This window comes from Trachypithecus francoisi, unplaced genomic scaffold (assembly GCF_009764315.1).
Source record: "Trachypithecus francoisi isolate TF-2019V2 unplaced genomic scaffold, Tfra_2.0 Lachesis_group1, whole genome shotgun sequence".
In the NCBI taxonomy this organism is placed as follows: Eukaryota; Metazoa; Chordata; class Mammalia; order Primates; family Cercopithecidae; genus Trachypithecus; species Trachypithecus francoisi.
In genome coordinates this window covers 102,042,316-102,057,583 of record NW_022681454.1, presented here as the reverse complement: position 1 = coordinate 102,057,583, position 15,268 = coordinate 102,042,316, and the positions used below count along the sequence as shown (strand labels likewise).

At 38.0% G+C, this 15,268-nt stretch overlaps 1 protein-coding gene and 1 long non-coding RNA gene across 2 annotated transcripts in view; one reads left to right on the top strand and one right to left on the bottom strand.

Annotated features, from left to right (window-relative positions):
* Positions 1-15,268, bottom strand: part of ARHGEF38 (Rho guanine nucleotide exchange factor 38) — a 134,401-nt gene that overhangs the window by 87,756 nt on the left and 31,377 nt on the right. The window contains exon 2 of the mRNA XM_033214915.1: positions 7,343-7,530. Coding sequence (XP_033070806.1) covers positions 7,343-7,530 — 188 coding nt within the window. The remainder of the gene's footprint in view (positions 1-7,342; positions 7,531-15,268) is intronic.
* LOC117085744 lies at positions 7,464-9,114 on the top strand. Its single transcript, XR_004438066.1, has 3 exons — positions 7,464-7,553; positions 7,665-7,736; positions 8,757-9,114. It is a non-coding gene; the product is annotated as an uncharacterized LOC117085744 (long non-coding RNA).

Genomic DNA, 15,268 nt, shown 5'->3' with positions numbered 1-15,268 from the left:
ACTGAGGGTCATCTCAAAGAGTGCATCTAGGGAGTAACACTAAAATTTAGAGCCAAGTAAGCAGTGCACCAGGGCTGCTGCAGAGCTGCTAGGCACTGTATAATTTCTGGGAGTACCGTTCCACAGCAAGACAGCCAGGGGCTGGATATAGAGGTACAACCTAGCTTTGAGGTGTCATGACAGACACCAAGGATGCCCAACCAGCTAGAAAGGATCAGAAGAGAGGGCAAGATATGGAACCCTGGAAGATTCCCATGACATGTGCTGAAGCTGTAGTTCCTGTTGTATAGGACAGCAATGGGCTCACACTGGTGAAGGAGCAGCCATGAAAAACACAGCAAAGGGATATACAAGTTTCACTGAATACTTTGGCAGTAAATATAGCTTAAAATGCATAGGAAGTCAATGGGACTTTTGCTATCTCTTTATTATATACCAATTTTCATTGTATTATGGTCTTTGAACAGTATTTTTATTATTATAGTACATCTATATCCCCCTCCTCCCTGTCTCCTTTCAGGGATTCTTATATCTATACTGCGTTCTCTGGGAGTTGGTGAGCCCTCTTCACATGCAGCCTTCTCTGTCAGGGTTGACATGATGGCTGACGCTATAGCAACTTGGTTTGGGGTGGGGGATACAAGCAGGAAGCTGAATGCCTGAGCCCTGGAGTGCCTTCCCTCCCTTGCTCCTTTGAAGAAGGGGTCAGTTGGTAATTTTCCCTCCCTAACTCCCTCTCTTTTGTGTTTCCCTATCCCAGGGCTTTCCTCATCCACTTTGGACCCTGAGGGAGAGATTTTGTAGGATGTCACACAGAACAATTGCTCAATACGGTCCCCACCATCCTGACATTGAAACAGCCCACTGTTAACCAAAGTATGATTGATAACACCAGTAATGGGCACCATTTTACATTCAAGAACTCTGAATTCAGAGACAGCATGAACATCAAATTTATGGTCCTTTATTTTAATAAATTTTTTAAAATTTCTATTTAAATTAATATTTGTTATTTATGGCTGAAAATAAAATGTGTAAATATATTGTTGTCTTCAGAGGAAAATATTCTATAATGGTGTACAGTCAGCCCTCTGAATCCTTGAGTTCCATGTCTATAGAATCAGTCCTCTGTGAATCAAGAATATTCTAAAAAATACATCTGTACTGAACGGATTCTCTTTCTTATCATTATTCCCTAAACAATAGTATAACAGGCCGGGCGCGGTGGCTCAAGCCTGTAATCCTAGCACTTTGGGAGGCCGAGACGGGCGGATCACGAGGTCAGGAGATCGAGACCATCCTGGCTAACACGGTGAAACCCCGTCTCTACTAAAAAATACAAAAAACTAGCCGGGCGAGGTGGCGGGCGCCTGTAGTCCCAGCTACTCGGGAGGCTGAGGCAGGAGAATGGCAGGAACCCGGGAGGCGGAGCTTGCAGTGAGCTGAGATCCGGCCACTGCACTCCAGCCTGGGTGACAGAGCGAGACTCCGTCTCAAAAAAAAACAAACAAACAAACAAACAAAAAACAATAGTATAACAACTATTTACATGGCATTTACATTGTATTAGGTATCATAAATGATCAAGAGATGATTTAAAATACAAGGAGGATGTGTGTAGGTTATATGCAAATGTAATCATTGCATTTAATATCAGACACTTAAGCTTCCATGTATTTTGGTATCCCTGGTTGGTCCTGGAATCAATGCCCCATGGATACTGAGGGACAACTGTGTATGGTATAATTACAATTCCAGAAAATATTTCAGTATGTTAGTGTAAACAATAAGCCAAAATAATTATTGTGCTTATTTCTAAGTGGCAAGACTACTGGTGATTATTTGCCTCTATATATTGTTTCTAGTGAAAATTATTTATATAATGTTGTCATATAGTGTATCAAAATTTTAACAGAAAATTCCAATTGGATTTCTGCCAATACAAAATTATATTTTTTATACCATTTTTTGGAAAACACAAATTTTTGAGCATAAGGCACATTATTAAACCAAATATGAGCAAATTCAAAATAAATACACATAACTTTCTTGTTATAGAAATAAAATCTACCAAGTATGCATTCAAACACATACACTTAAAATATCGTTGGAAGGGTAAAAAGATGCTGGTACTGGAGTTTGCCTCTAGGGAAGGAAACCGAGTAGTTGAGGGGTTCTATAGCCCCCTTGGGATCTTTGGTAGATTTGCACTATGTGAATTTTAGCAACTGAAAATAATTAAAAAACAAAGAAAAATAAAAATAAGTATAGTACTCGAATTCCTCCAGCTATTCCTTTCAATCACTTTTTGTCCTTTCCATTGTTAGATTAGTCTACTCTAGTTTGATTTATTTTGACTTATAGCCAAAAACATAGAGTATCTCTCATTACCCTGTTTGGATAATAAATAACTAGAACCTGTTTCCCCACTAAATGTTTCAACACTAACTGTTGTGAATAACATTTGCCTTCTTTGTAAAACCTCTCACAATGCTGCTATTAAAGAAGAAGTAACTACTGAGTGTGATATATTATCGGTTCAGTAAAGGTCTGACAGAAAAACCTTGAAGTTAAGATTAAAGTTTACAGCACGATTGTCACAGAACAGTTATCAGTCAAGGGTTGAATCTAATCATTTGTACACTGATTCATTCACAAAAAGTTCACTCAGGTAAGCCAAGTACGTCTGGTACTTTCCTCAGTTTTCAACTTCCTTCATCCAATTTTCACTTACATAAAAGACTTGTTTTGTTCTGTTTTTACTGGGAGTGGTCTGAGTTTGATTTTTTATAGAGAAAAGATGATGAATCCTATGATACCCAAATTCTCTCCTAGGTTAACCTGTAGTTGTAAAATATTTATTGATGTTTCCCCAGGTTTAGCTAAGCATGGTTTGCAGATTGTTGCTATAGTTATCTGAAAACTGTATGTGTTAATTTACAAATTTTGACATTGATGACAGGTGTTTTGTGCTCAGAGACACTGGTGGTTAAATGTCCAGAAGGGAGGTAAGAACAGGAAAGAACTAATGAACATTGAAAAGATGGTGAACTGAATGAACTGGTGGTGTCAAATAAGTACCTCAGCACTCATTTAAACGCTTATAAGAGTCATGAGTACCCGAACATTTATTTATTTAATCAAAGGTTAAAAGTTTTGAGAAGTGGGAAAAAAGCAGATCTGACATGAGGATTCTGAGAAGCTTAAGACAATTGCTACGACCTTAGTGGAGAGAACTATTAGAATGAAATTAAAGTCCACAATGAGGAAGGCAGAGAGCAGACAGGCCACACAATCTGAGAACTGCTTGTAAGAGTTTCGTAGGAAGCCAAAAACAAGTAAAAAAAAAAAAAAAAAAACAAAAAGTAAAAACACAAACAAAAATTGGAGAACATATGTAAGAATACAGCTCAGCAATGACATTCATTTTAGTGGGGCTAGTTTGACTCACCAATGTAGCAGATTATTTAAATTGGCAACATTTTCATACTGAATAAACTCATTCCATTTGATACAAATGTGGACTAATAATTCAAAGGAAGACTTTTCTTGTATGTTTGGTGTTTTTGTTTGTTTTTTTGTTTGTTTGTTTCTTCTGGAGACAAGGTTTTCCTCTGTCTCCCAGTCTGCAGTACACTGGAGTGGTTATGGCTCACTGCAGCCTCAACCTCCTGGGCTCAAGCGATCCTCCCACCCCAGCCTCCCAAGTAGCTTGGACTACAGAAGCAAGCCACCACACTTGGCTATTTTTTTTTTTTTTTAATAGGGATGAGCTCTCCCTATGCTGCCCAGGCTGGTCTCGAACTCCTGGCTTCAAGCAATCCTCCTGGTTGTGCTGATCTTCCCAAAGTGCTGGGATTACAGGTGTGAGCTACTGCAACTGGGCATGTTTTCTACTGTGTTTTATATTGATCATTAGCCAATCACAAGGACAGATTTTTGATAAATTGTGCTTATTTTTAAACATGCTTTAGTCACAAATGCTCTTATACCTAGTACATATTTTATATTTAATTTTAAAATAGACAGTAAATATAGATGATTCCTTAAGGATTGAGGAAAAGGATTTTTTTGGTTTGTTTGTGTTTGATTTTGGTTTTTAAGATAGTAGATAATGGTGCTATGAATGATTCAATAAGGAGGGTAAACTAATTATTCAGGAGACAGAAAGGACACAGGCCAGAGTAAAGCCCTTAAGTCTGAGGGGGTAGAATCCACTGCACTAGCAGAGAGGTCATCCTTCAGTAGAAGCGGGAACCATTGCTTCTGGTATTAAGAGGAAGCCACCTTACACAGGTAGAGATGCAGTTCGTTGGTAGATTTGGTGTTGAGAGTGTGCACATCTTATTGTTTTTAGTTTCTCTATGAAATGATGGGAAAGGGCATAAGCAGAGAAAAGAAAAGGGGGTGTTTGACATGTGAGGAAAAGGATGTGAGGGAATCTCCTCAGAAACATTACTGGGGGCCCCAGTAGAAAGTGGTCATGTATTTTATAAGAGATTAATTCTGTTGCACAGGTAAAGATGTGAAGTAGATGAAAAATTGAACTTCACCCGAGTAAGTCCCTGCAGGGGACTAAATGGAAAGAAAGAGAGGAAAAAGGAATTGAGGGCATATGCAAAGAGCAATTATAATGAAGGGCCCATAGAAATTAAAGCATCTTTGGGCCTGATGAAGAGTGAAATGGTAGTAAGGTCCATAGCTTGGAGGTCTCGGTGCCATCAGAAGGTTGTCAGAGATGGTACCAGTGGGAGTAGGCTTGGGCATCAGAGAATAGTAAGCTTGAAATTCTGATTTTGAGGGGACGAAGTTGCTGGTAATGACAAGTTCTAGGTTATGACTCTGGCATGAGTGGCTGAATGGGATTGAGGAAAGATTGTTGGATATGAAAAAGTGAAAGAACTGAGAGGCCCGAATGTTGCATGGGTTATTTGCATGAATATTGAAATCACCTAAAAAAGATGTCAGAATTAGGAAGGAGAGAGAGAGAGAGAATGAGAATATATAGACACAGTGGGCTAGGTTTCAAATTTTTCAAAGAATAAGAGTTAACAGGTAGGACTGTGCCATAAGGAAAGGTAGATAGTGACAGAGTCTGATGCCATGTGCATTTAAAATCAACATTTTAATAAGTATGTAAATGAACATGTTAGTAACCATTGATAACTGTCAGAATAGCAGTTATATCAAATACATCTGGTTTATATGTTAATAAAATGAAACAAAACACACCAGAAAACATTTATATACTTAGCAATGACACTAAAGAGCAAATTTTTATCATGACCATCAATATTACTTCTACTCTACATCACGAATAGGAAATTTCCAGGTTTTCAGAAAGTGCCTGGTAATTCTGGCACTGCGGGAGGGAACTGTGGAGGATTAAATGAGAATGCTAATGAAGTGTTTGGAGTAGGATCTGACATATAGTCAGTACTAAATAAAAGTCATGAGGCAGTCAAACTGAAGACAACTTCCTGTGTAAGAAAAGGCTTCCACGCCTTCTTTGCTACTCCTCTTTATACACTGTCTTAGATCAAAAAATAATTTTTGTATCAGAAATGCCTTGACCTATACGGGTTTTCCCTAATTTGTAGTCCAGATGGTTTTTTAAAAAATATTTCTGAGAAGAGTACTGTATTAAGAAATATAAAATCTGCTCCTGAATGTTGTAAGTAGTTGGGGGCACAACAGGCTAGAAATGCTTTTATAATCATGGGTAACATTAAAATACCAGTCTCAGGATCAATAAAGTTGGATATATTTGACTAAACATGGCAAAAACAAAATAAACATACATCTTAAACAAGGTTAGAAACCAAAAGACTTACCAGAAAAATTATTTGCAACATGTAGGATGGAAAAAGAATATCTCTAATATACAGAAAGTTCTCATAAAATAATAAGAAAAATGTTAAACCATCCTTTTTTAAAAGAGCAAAAAACATGGATATGAATAACAGAAAAAGCCAATGAATATATGAGAAGATACTTATCAGAAGGAATCAAAAGAACATTTATGAAATCAATAATTCTCAACATTAAAGAGGATGCAGAGAAAATGATCTCTGAATCATTATTAATAGGAATGAATATTAAAATCATATTGACTTTCTGTTTGGCAGTTGTCCGTTTTATTCAAAATCTTAAACGTGCATACCCTTTGACCTAGCAATTCAATTTCTAGGAATTTATTCTAAGGATATAAGGAAACAAACACCCAAAACATTTCAGCCACTGTAATAGTAGATAGATATTGAAAAATATTAGTACTCATGAAAAGATACATGTAACAGATTTCTGCATGAAACAAGTATGTTACAAGGTATTATTTGTAGTTTTGATCACATTTATGTAAAAATATATGTGCTTGTATATGTATATGTATATGTAAGTGTTCAAATAGATGTCTGAAGGTATATGTCTGATCATGTTAATGGTAATTTTCTTTGACCATGGAATTTCTGATCATTTTCACTTTCTAGCTTCTGTTTTTCTATGTTGTTTGAATTGCATATTTACAACTCTAATGATAAGTTATCACTACTTAGAGTCTTTGCCCTTGTAGTCCACTTTGCCTGGACCATTCTATTACCTACTTCAGTTCCCTGCTCAATGTCCTCCACTGGAAAAGTCTTCATTTGTACACTCTATTTGAAATAGAATGACCACCCCTTTGTCCCCACATTTCTGTTTTCCTTTTTTTTTTTTTTTTTTTTTGAGTCTGAGTCTCGCTCTGTTGCTCAGGATGCAGTGCAATGGCGTGATCTCGGCTCATTGCAACCTCCGTCTCCCGGGTTCAAGCAATTCTCCTGCCTCAGCCTCCCAAGTAGCTGGGATTACAGGCATGTGCCACCATGCCCAGCTAATTTTTTGGTATTTTGTAATTTTGTAGAGATGGGGTTTCACCATGTTGGCTGGGCTGGTCTTGAACTCCTGACCTCAGGTGATCCACCCGCCTCGACCTCCCAAAGTGCCGGGATTCCTTCCAGGCGTGAGTCACCATGCCTGGCCTTGTCCCCATATTTCATTCCGTTTCCCTGCTTTAGTTTTCTCAGCTATACTTCACACCATAAAACATATCTTAATTTTGCTTGCTTATTTATTTATTGTGTATTGTCTGACTTCTTTTCTGCACTAGAAAGTGAACTCCACAAGGCCAGGACTTTGTTTTGTACTAAACTGTAACCCCAGAGCTGAGAACAGTGCTGTTTTGGGGAGAAAGACACATCATCCCGCTGATACACCTGAGTGCTTCAATTTCATGGTGCTAGTGATCCTATTTAGGATATGAGAGAGAAAAAATTGAAAAAAATAAAAATCTCAAATATACATTTACCTTTTTATTTCTCAGGGGCTGAACCACTTCCCTAACACACAGCTCTAGATCATTGAGATAGTCTTTTTCCGTCTGTATCAGCTCCTTGATGATCTTTTCCCGCTTTGCCATCATCCTCTTCATTTGATGCTCTTCCTCTAGGGTTAAGGTCTCAGCTACAGAACACTCACCCTGTGGAGTCATCTTTTCTGTTAAACGAAAACATATACAGGTGAGGCATTCTGCTGAGGTTTCTTTTTCCTTCATTACCAACAAACAACTCCTTCTCAGGACTTTGTTAACATGGAAAAAGGCTGAATGTATCTTCATGATGTGTTCTTAGGAAGTAATATATGGACATTCCCCTACAAAATTATGAGCAAGAGGAAAAATAGAAGCGAACTTCTTCTAACAAGTGAGTTAAATGATACTCAATTATCATGGCTTCTTTAAAATATCCCACTGCTAGTAGCTTAGCCTATAAAGCCAGTATTCGGCCTGGAGGTCAAATACATAAAAAAAACAGTTCAGAACTTCCGTTCACATTAGCTTTTAAATCAAGGGAAGAATTTTAATTAGTAAATGAAGTGCCTCTAATTTTGTCACTGTTATTAAAAATAATTACCTCTCATTCTCAGTGGGTAATATCCAAATCTCAATGAAATGGAAAACAATTGCATGATTGGAGTTTTTCTTTTCAATTCACTCCATGAGGAGTGAAGCAGTGGTGGATTAAATAAATTTCAACTGAAATGTTTCATGGTTCATCTTTTATACTAAGCAGATCTTGTTATTTCAAAATTCTGGAACTGTCAAACAGAAAGTTTTAATTTAAAAAGTCATAGTACTGGGGAGATAATGAGATAAATGGTAAGCCTCACACATAGCAAAAGTTTATATGAAGTATTCAAGTAAGAAAGCTAAATATCTTCAAGGACGAACTCCCCACAGCAATGTAAAATTTTGGAAGCCACAAACCAGACCACAGACCATGAAATCAAAGGGGCGATAAACATCAGGGCAGTGTGTGAGTCTGTGTATGTAAGAGTGTGTAAATAGATTTGCTTCAAGCTTGAAGCTTAATTTTCGTCTTAGTCTCTGCAGTTGCAGAAGTAATTCTATTTCATTTAAAGTTAGTATGATTCTAGTAACTGGTATATGAGACATCTTCAATGTTGACACCACTCCCTGAGAACGTGGAACTTTACAAAAGGGCCTATAAACAGTCTGTACAGTAAAAAATAAATGTACAGGTCACAGTATATGCAAGTGGAAATAAAGAGTGTTTTCTTGGCTAACTCCAGGAACAAAGCTAAGACAACTAGAGAAACAATATAGTAGAGGAGTTAATGGTGTGATGTCAAGAGACTGCCCCAGGAATGTGAACAGACACTTTAAAAAGTAATGAGTTCTCTCTCTGGCCCACTGACTTCAGCATTTCAGGCAGAGGCTCAATATTCAAACATCTGTGGAGAGTAATTCCGACATCAGTTTGGAAGCTATACTAGCTTGATCTTTGGACAATCCAGATCTGCAGGTGAGTATGTTTCGGAATCATTTGCCTCCTACCAATCCTTCCTTCATTAGGAAAGCCGGAAGTTTTGACAAATACCATCCAAAAGCACATGGTTTTATGAGATTTGGGCTATTCAGTGCTAAAGAAATAATCCACATGAGGCCGGGTGCGGTGGCTCATGCCTGTAATCCCAGCACTTTGGGAGGCCGAGGCAGGCAGATCACAAGGTCAGGAGATCGATACCACCCTGGCTAACACGGTGAAACCCCGTCTCTACTAAAAATACAAAAAATTAGCCGGGCGTGGTGGCGGGTGCCTGTAGTCCCAGCCACTCGGGAGGCTGAGGCTGGAGAATGGCGTGAACCCGGGAGGTGGAGCTTGCAGTGAGCCGAGATCATGCCACTGTACTCCAGCTTGGGCGACAGAGCCAGACTCTGTCAAAAAAAAAAAAAAAAAAGAAAGAAAAAGAAAAAAGAGAAAAGAAATAATCCATATGAGCTATATAAGAACAGATAATCTATTCAAGGAGAGAGAATGAATGCATGAGATGTCCTGGAGCTCTCAAATCTTGATCTACATTATGAGAATTTGGGGGTGCTTGCTAATTTGTGTTTTTGTTTTTTGTTTTTTTCAGAAACAGGTTCTCACTCTGTCACCCAGGCTGGAATGCAGTGGTGCAATTGCAACTCACTGCATCCTCAAACTCCTGGGCTCAAGCAATCCTCCCACCTGAGCTTCCCGAAGCACCAGGATTACAAGTGTGAGCCATTGCACCAGCCGAATTTGTAATATTTTTATTGAAAAGTAGAAGCAGCCTGCCTCTCAGTGCCCCAAATTTGAAAAAGCAAGTTGCAATCAGATGTCATTACAATGAAGGAGGAAAACAGGACACCTTATGGGGGGAGCTACAGTGAGGAGGCTGCGTCTACCACCATCGTGGCCCTTTCTTTTTAAAAATGTATATATTCAAGATGTACAACATAATATTTTGATGTATGTATACATAGTGAAATGATTGGGTAGGGGGTGGGAGACTGAGGGCAGAAAGGTGTGAGGGAGGTCCTTTACTCCTGGGGTATGTGAAATAGAGCACAGGTGGAAATCTCACAAGTAAGAGAGATGACAAACCCATATGGACACTGCCCAATTATCACTTAAAGTTTCCTTGAAAATAGAAATGATGCTGATGAAAAACTGCTCTGACTGGCATTTGCTTTTCCAGGTTCTAAACTTTTTATGCCTTATAAGATTAATCAATCAATTATTTGGGATCCTAGCAAGGACAAGGAAGTTTTTCCTGATCGTCGGCAAAGGAATATCCCTAAAACGTGCATTTGGGTTACTTTTAGTTCTCAATTCCAGGACTCAATCACTATGTTAACTAAACCTGCTTCACAGACATTTCAGTTGCTGCACTTTAAAATGTACCACATCAGATTGTGGTCAATTAAAAACTGCTTAGATTTTCCAATACTGCTCAACAACTTGTTGAGAACAAATTTGTGGGGGCAAGGTGGTTGAAGTGTCAGTGAAAATACTCAACTTCTCCCTCAGGTATAAAAATCTCTCAGGGAGGCCGGGCGCGGTGGCTCAAGCCTGTAATCCCAGCACTTTGGGAGGCCGAGACGGGCGGATCATGAGGTCAGGAGATCGAGACCCTCCTGGCTAACACGCCCCGTCTCTACTAAAAATACAAAAACTAGCCGGGCGAGGTGGCGGGCGCCTGTAGTCCCAGCTACTCGGGAGGCTGAGGCAGGAGAATGGCGTAAACCCGGGAGGCGGAGCTTGCAGTGAGCTGAGATCCGGCCACTGCACTCCAGCCTGGGCGACAGAGCGAGACTCCGCCTCAAAAAAAAAAAAAAAAAAAAAAATCTCTCAGGGAATTTAGAGTTGAGCAACCTTATGAGATATCTTTGCTTGCTCTTTTGACTCAAGTTTATGGTAGGAACAAAGACTTCACTTGCATCATTTTATGGTCAGGTTTCTAAACACTTCCTATGTTTGCATTTCTTAAACCTACAAACTCTCTGCAATGCATTGTGGACACATTTTGTTTTTATAAGATCTTTCTCTGCATTTAAACATTTTATCTTTTAAAAATTACTTATACCTAACTTTTATATATAAAAGTATTTGTAACTCAACAATATTACCAACATATATAACCCAAATCAGCAGTCACCATAGCCCATCTTTTATTTCTGGATGAAGCAACAGAGGGGACCTGGCACGGTGGCTCATGCCTTTAATGCCAACACTTTCGGAGGCGAAGGTGGGCGGATCACCTGAGGTCGGGAGTTTCAGACCGGCCTGACCAACATGGAGAAATGCTGTCTCTACTAAAAATATAAAACTAGCTGAGTGTGGTGGTGCATGACTCTAATCCCAGCTACTTGGGAGGCTGAGGCAGGGGAATCACTTGAACCCACGAGGCTGAGATTACAGTGAGCCAAGATTGCACCATTGCACTTCAGCCTGGGTGACAGAGTGAGACTCTGTCTCAAAAAAAAAAAAAAAAAAAAAGACAGAAAGAAAAAGAAAAAAGAAAAAGCAGCAGAGAGGCTATTTAGGAAAGAAGGAAAAATAGTTTCAAGAATAAATGTTTTCCAATAATATGCATATAATAAAACACAATGTCAAAGCCAAAGTGAAACTAAGGTTAAAAGGATATTCAGATTGCTATAACAAAAATATGCAGCTATACATTAAAGCTGTACCATGTAATTGACTTCGCTCTGTATTTCTTTCACACTCAAGCTTTATTTTTCCAGTGGTGGTGTGAATTTTTACTATTCTAGCCACAAAATTCATTAATAATATATGTGGAGATTCCTGGCCAAGGAAGTTTATATAAAAAGAGGTTGTTGCAGTTTGAGAAAAGGATAATCTGACTTGAGATCAGCTCTGCCACTCAGCTGTGAGAACACAGTAGAGTAATAACTATTAGTTATCCTCACAGAGAACGATTCCTTACCTGTAAACTATGCATGAAAACCATCACGGTGTGATCATGAAGATTGAATTAAATGAGCAGCTGCATATGGAAGTTCCTTGAGATATTTAAAACAATACAAATGTTAACTATTTCTGTGGGAATGGGAAGAATAGGGTTACTTTCTCTACAGTCTCAAACTTTCCCACCGTCTAGAGCAAACAATTATCCCATTATTTTGTGGTTATCAACTTGTCAAGAAAAAATGCATGACTCTAAAGTGGGTGGACAGCTAGTTCAGTTGGAAGAGGAAGAGCAAAAAAAATAGGGATGCTGTTTTCAGAGGAAAGTCGGAACAAAGCTGGGGTTTAGAATTCTGAGCAGTTTATCTGGCTTGGGTATATGCATTGGGAGAACCTTGATCTCTTAGAGAAGTGCAACAGCACCCAAAGGCAAAGGGGTGTTGGGGGAGGACTGAAGACAATCTTCATTGATAGCCAGGTTTTGCTTAGAATTTGTCCTATTCTCTTTATCCTTTCATCTTGCTTTTGCTACTACTACTGCCATTTGGGGTGGATTTAAGGAGAGGTAATTTCTTTCTTTCTTTGTGAATTATAAAATAATATACACTTGTGATATCTATCTAGATAGGTTATATATAGAGATAGAAATAGCTATAGCTATAGATAGATATGGATACAGATAGAGAGAGAGAGATGTAGATATAGTAGGGGTTTAAGTGCATAGCCTTGGGAGCCAGACTGCCTGGGTTCAAACTCCACCACTACCATTTATTAGATCTATTACCTCAGACAAGTTACTTAGCTCTTCCTGTATTAATTTTCTCATATGTAAGTTAAGGATAACGTTACGTTAGTAAAGCCTTATAAAGTGATTTTGAAGATTAAATTAGTTAATGTCTGTAAAACACTTGTAACAGTGCCTGGCATTATAGTGGATATCTTGTAAATGTTTTATTATTATTAGATGCAATACCTATTTATTAATTACAATGTGATAATTACTGTATTATTTGTTGTATTCTAGTTTAGTGTAAAGCCTTCTCAAAAGATCTCCATGCACATACAAATATACGTATTTACAGAAGTTCAGTTTTTTGTTTGTTTTAATTTTTAACAATAACAAGCTCATATACATATTCTTCTGCAACTTGCTTTTGCAACTATAACAGTATATAGTAGGGATCTTTTTTTGTAACATCAGCATAATTGTGTCAGACACTGCTGTTGCCTGCTCAATATCTATTCTTCCATCTGTTTTTCATGAACTGAACCATAAATAGATAAAAATATTTAATTATTGGACAATTTTAAAATCAAGAGTGGGAAAAGGGAACATACTTAGGAAATATATCCAGATAAAGGATCCGAAAAGGAAACGCACTAAGTAAAAATAATGCTCCAAATAAAGAGACATCAATAAAATGATTTGTCTCAGCCTTGGTGGTGATCAATAGAAAAAAAAAAGAGCATCCCTTAACAATTCAAGGACACTAACTGGCTTTCATATGGATTTGAGATCTGAAATTATTGAATGCTTAACAAATAAATACTAAGGGCTTACTATGAGCCCAAAATCATCTTAGGCTCTGGGGATATGGAAATTAAAAAAAAAATCATAAAACAAATTCCTTTCCTCATGGAACTTAACTTCTAGTTGGGGAAGAAGAACACAAATAATCTAAACAAGTTATTTAGTATACCAAAAGGTGATAAGTGGTATAGAGAAAAATAATGCTATGAAAGCTGCTAGGAAGAGCTTATGTGTGGCCAGGTGGGAGAACATTGGGGACTGGATAAGGGATTTGGTGGACAGGACAGCTTGGGAGAGATTGTGGAGAATTGTAAGTATTTTAAACATTTTAACATTTTTGTGATATTACAGAAAAGTTAAAGACATTAATGAACTTCAGATGTTTTTAAATTAAGGATATATGCTAAAATTTCAAGGCCAACCATTAAAATAATAAAATAGCATGTGAAATTTCAAAACTAGTAGAGGAAAGAAAGCCATTCAACAGAAGGAAGGAGAAAACCGAAAGAGAAAAACAAGTACGAGGCAGTCGATCCAAATCTATACGTAATCATAATAACTCAAATGACCATATTATCAAACTGTATTCAAAAAACAACTATATGTCATTTACAGTAGAGAGCATAAGCACACAGGAAGATGAAAGTAAAAGAATACATACTGAGCAAATACTAATGAAAGGAAGTGTGGGATATAGCTATTTTATACAGATAGAATAGACTTTAAGGCAAAAATAAAAGCAGGCACTACCTAGTGATAAAGTGTTCCATTCATTAGGAAGAAATGAAAATTCTAATTCTGTATGTACTGAATAACATGCTTTCAAAACGAAAAACATGCTTTCAAAAGAAGCAAAAAGTGAAAAAGCTGAAGGTAGAATTTGACAAATCAGCCTTAAGAGTGATACTTTAAACGTAACTCTCAGTAACTAATAGACTGTTAGGATAGAAAATATTTACTTAGGCCGGACACGGTGGCTCAAGCTTGTAATCCCAGCACTTTGGGAGGCCGAGATGGGCAGATCACGAAGTCAGGAGATCGAGACCATCCTGACTAACACGGTGAAACCCCGTCTCTACTAAAAAAAATACAAAAAACTAGCTGGGCGTGGTGGCGGGCACCTGTAGTCCCAGCTACTCGGGAGGCTGAGGCAGGAAAATGGCATAAACCCAGGAGGCAGAGCTTGCAGTTAGCTGAGATCCGACCACTGCACTCCAGCCTGGGCGACAGAGCGAGACTCCGTCTCAAAAAAAAAAAAAAGAAAAAGAAAATATTTACTCCTACAATATAACTGATGGGTCACAGAAGAAATGACTAAAGTAAATGGAAGATATCTGTTATAAGGATAAGAAAAATATTACAAATTAAAATGTGGAATTTAGGTAAAGCACTGCTTACAGAAAATTTATAAACTTAAGTTCACATACAAGAAAAGAAGCAAGAGTGAAAATGATTTGACTCTTAATTAAATAAGTAAAAAAAAAAAATACAAATACAATAAGCCAAAAGAAAATAGAATAAAGGAAATTAAGAACAAAGCTTAATGAAATTGAATAGAAATTCAAGTCAGGCTTCAACTGTTCCTTGCAGCTACATTGCAAGGAATACGAGATTTTTTTTTTTTTTTTTTTTTTTTTGAGACGGCGTCTAGCTCTGTTGCCCAGGCTGGAGTTCAGTGGCATGATTTTGGCTCACTGTAACCTCCGCCTCCTGGGTTCAAGTGATTCTCCCGCCTCAGCCTCCTGAGTAGCTGGGATTACAGGCACCCGCTACCATACCCAGCTAATTTTTTGTATTTTTAGTAGAGACAAGGTTTCACTGGGTTAGCCAGGCTGGTCTCGAACTCCTGACCTCATGATCTACCCACCTCGGCCTCCTAAAGTGCTGCGATTACAAGCATGAGCCGCCATCCCCGGCCATAGGAATACAAGATTTTAAAAAATCC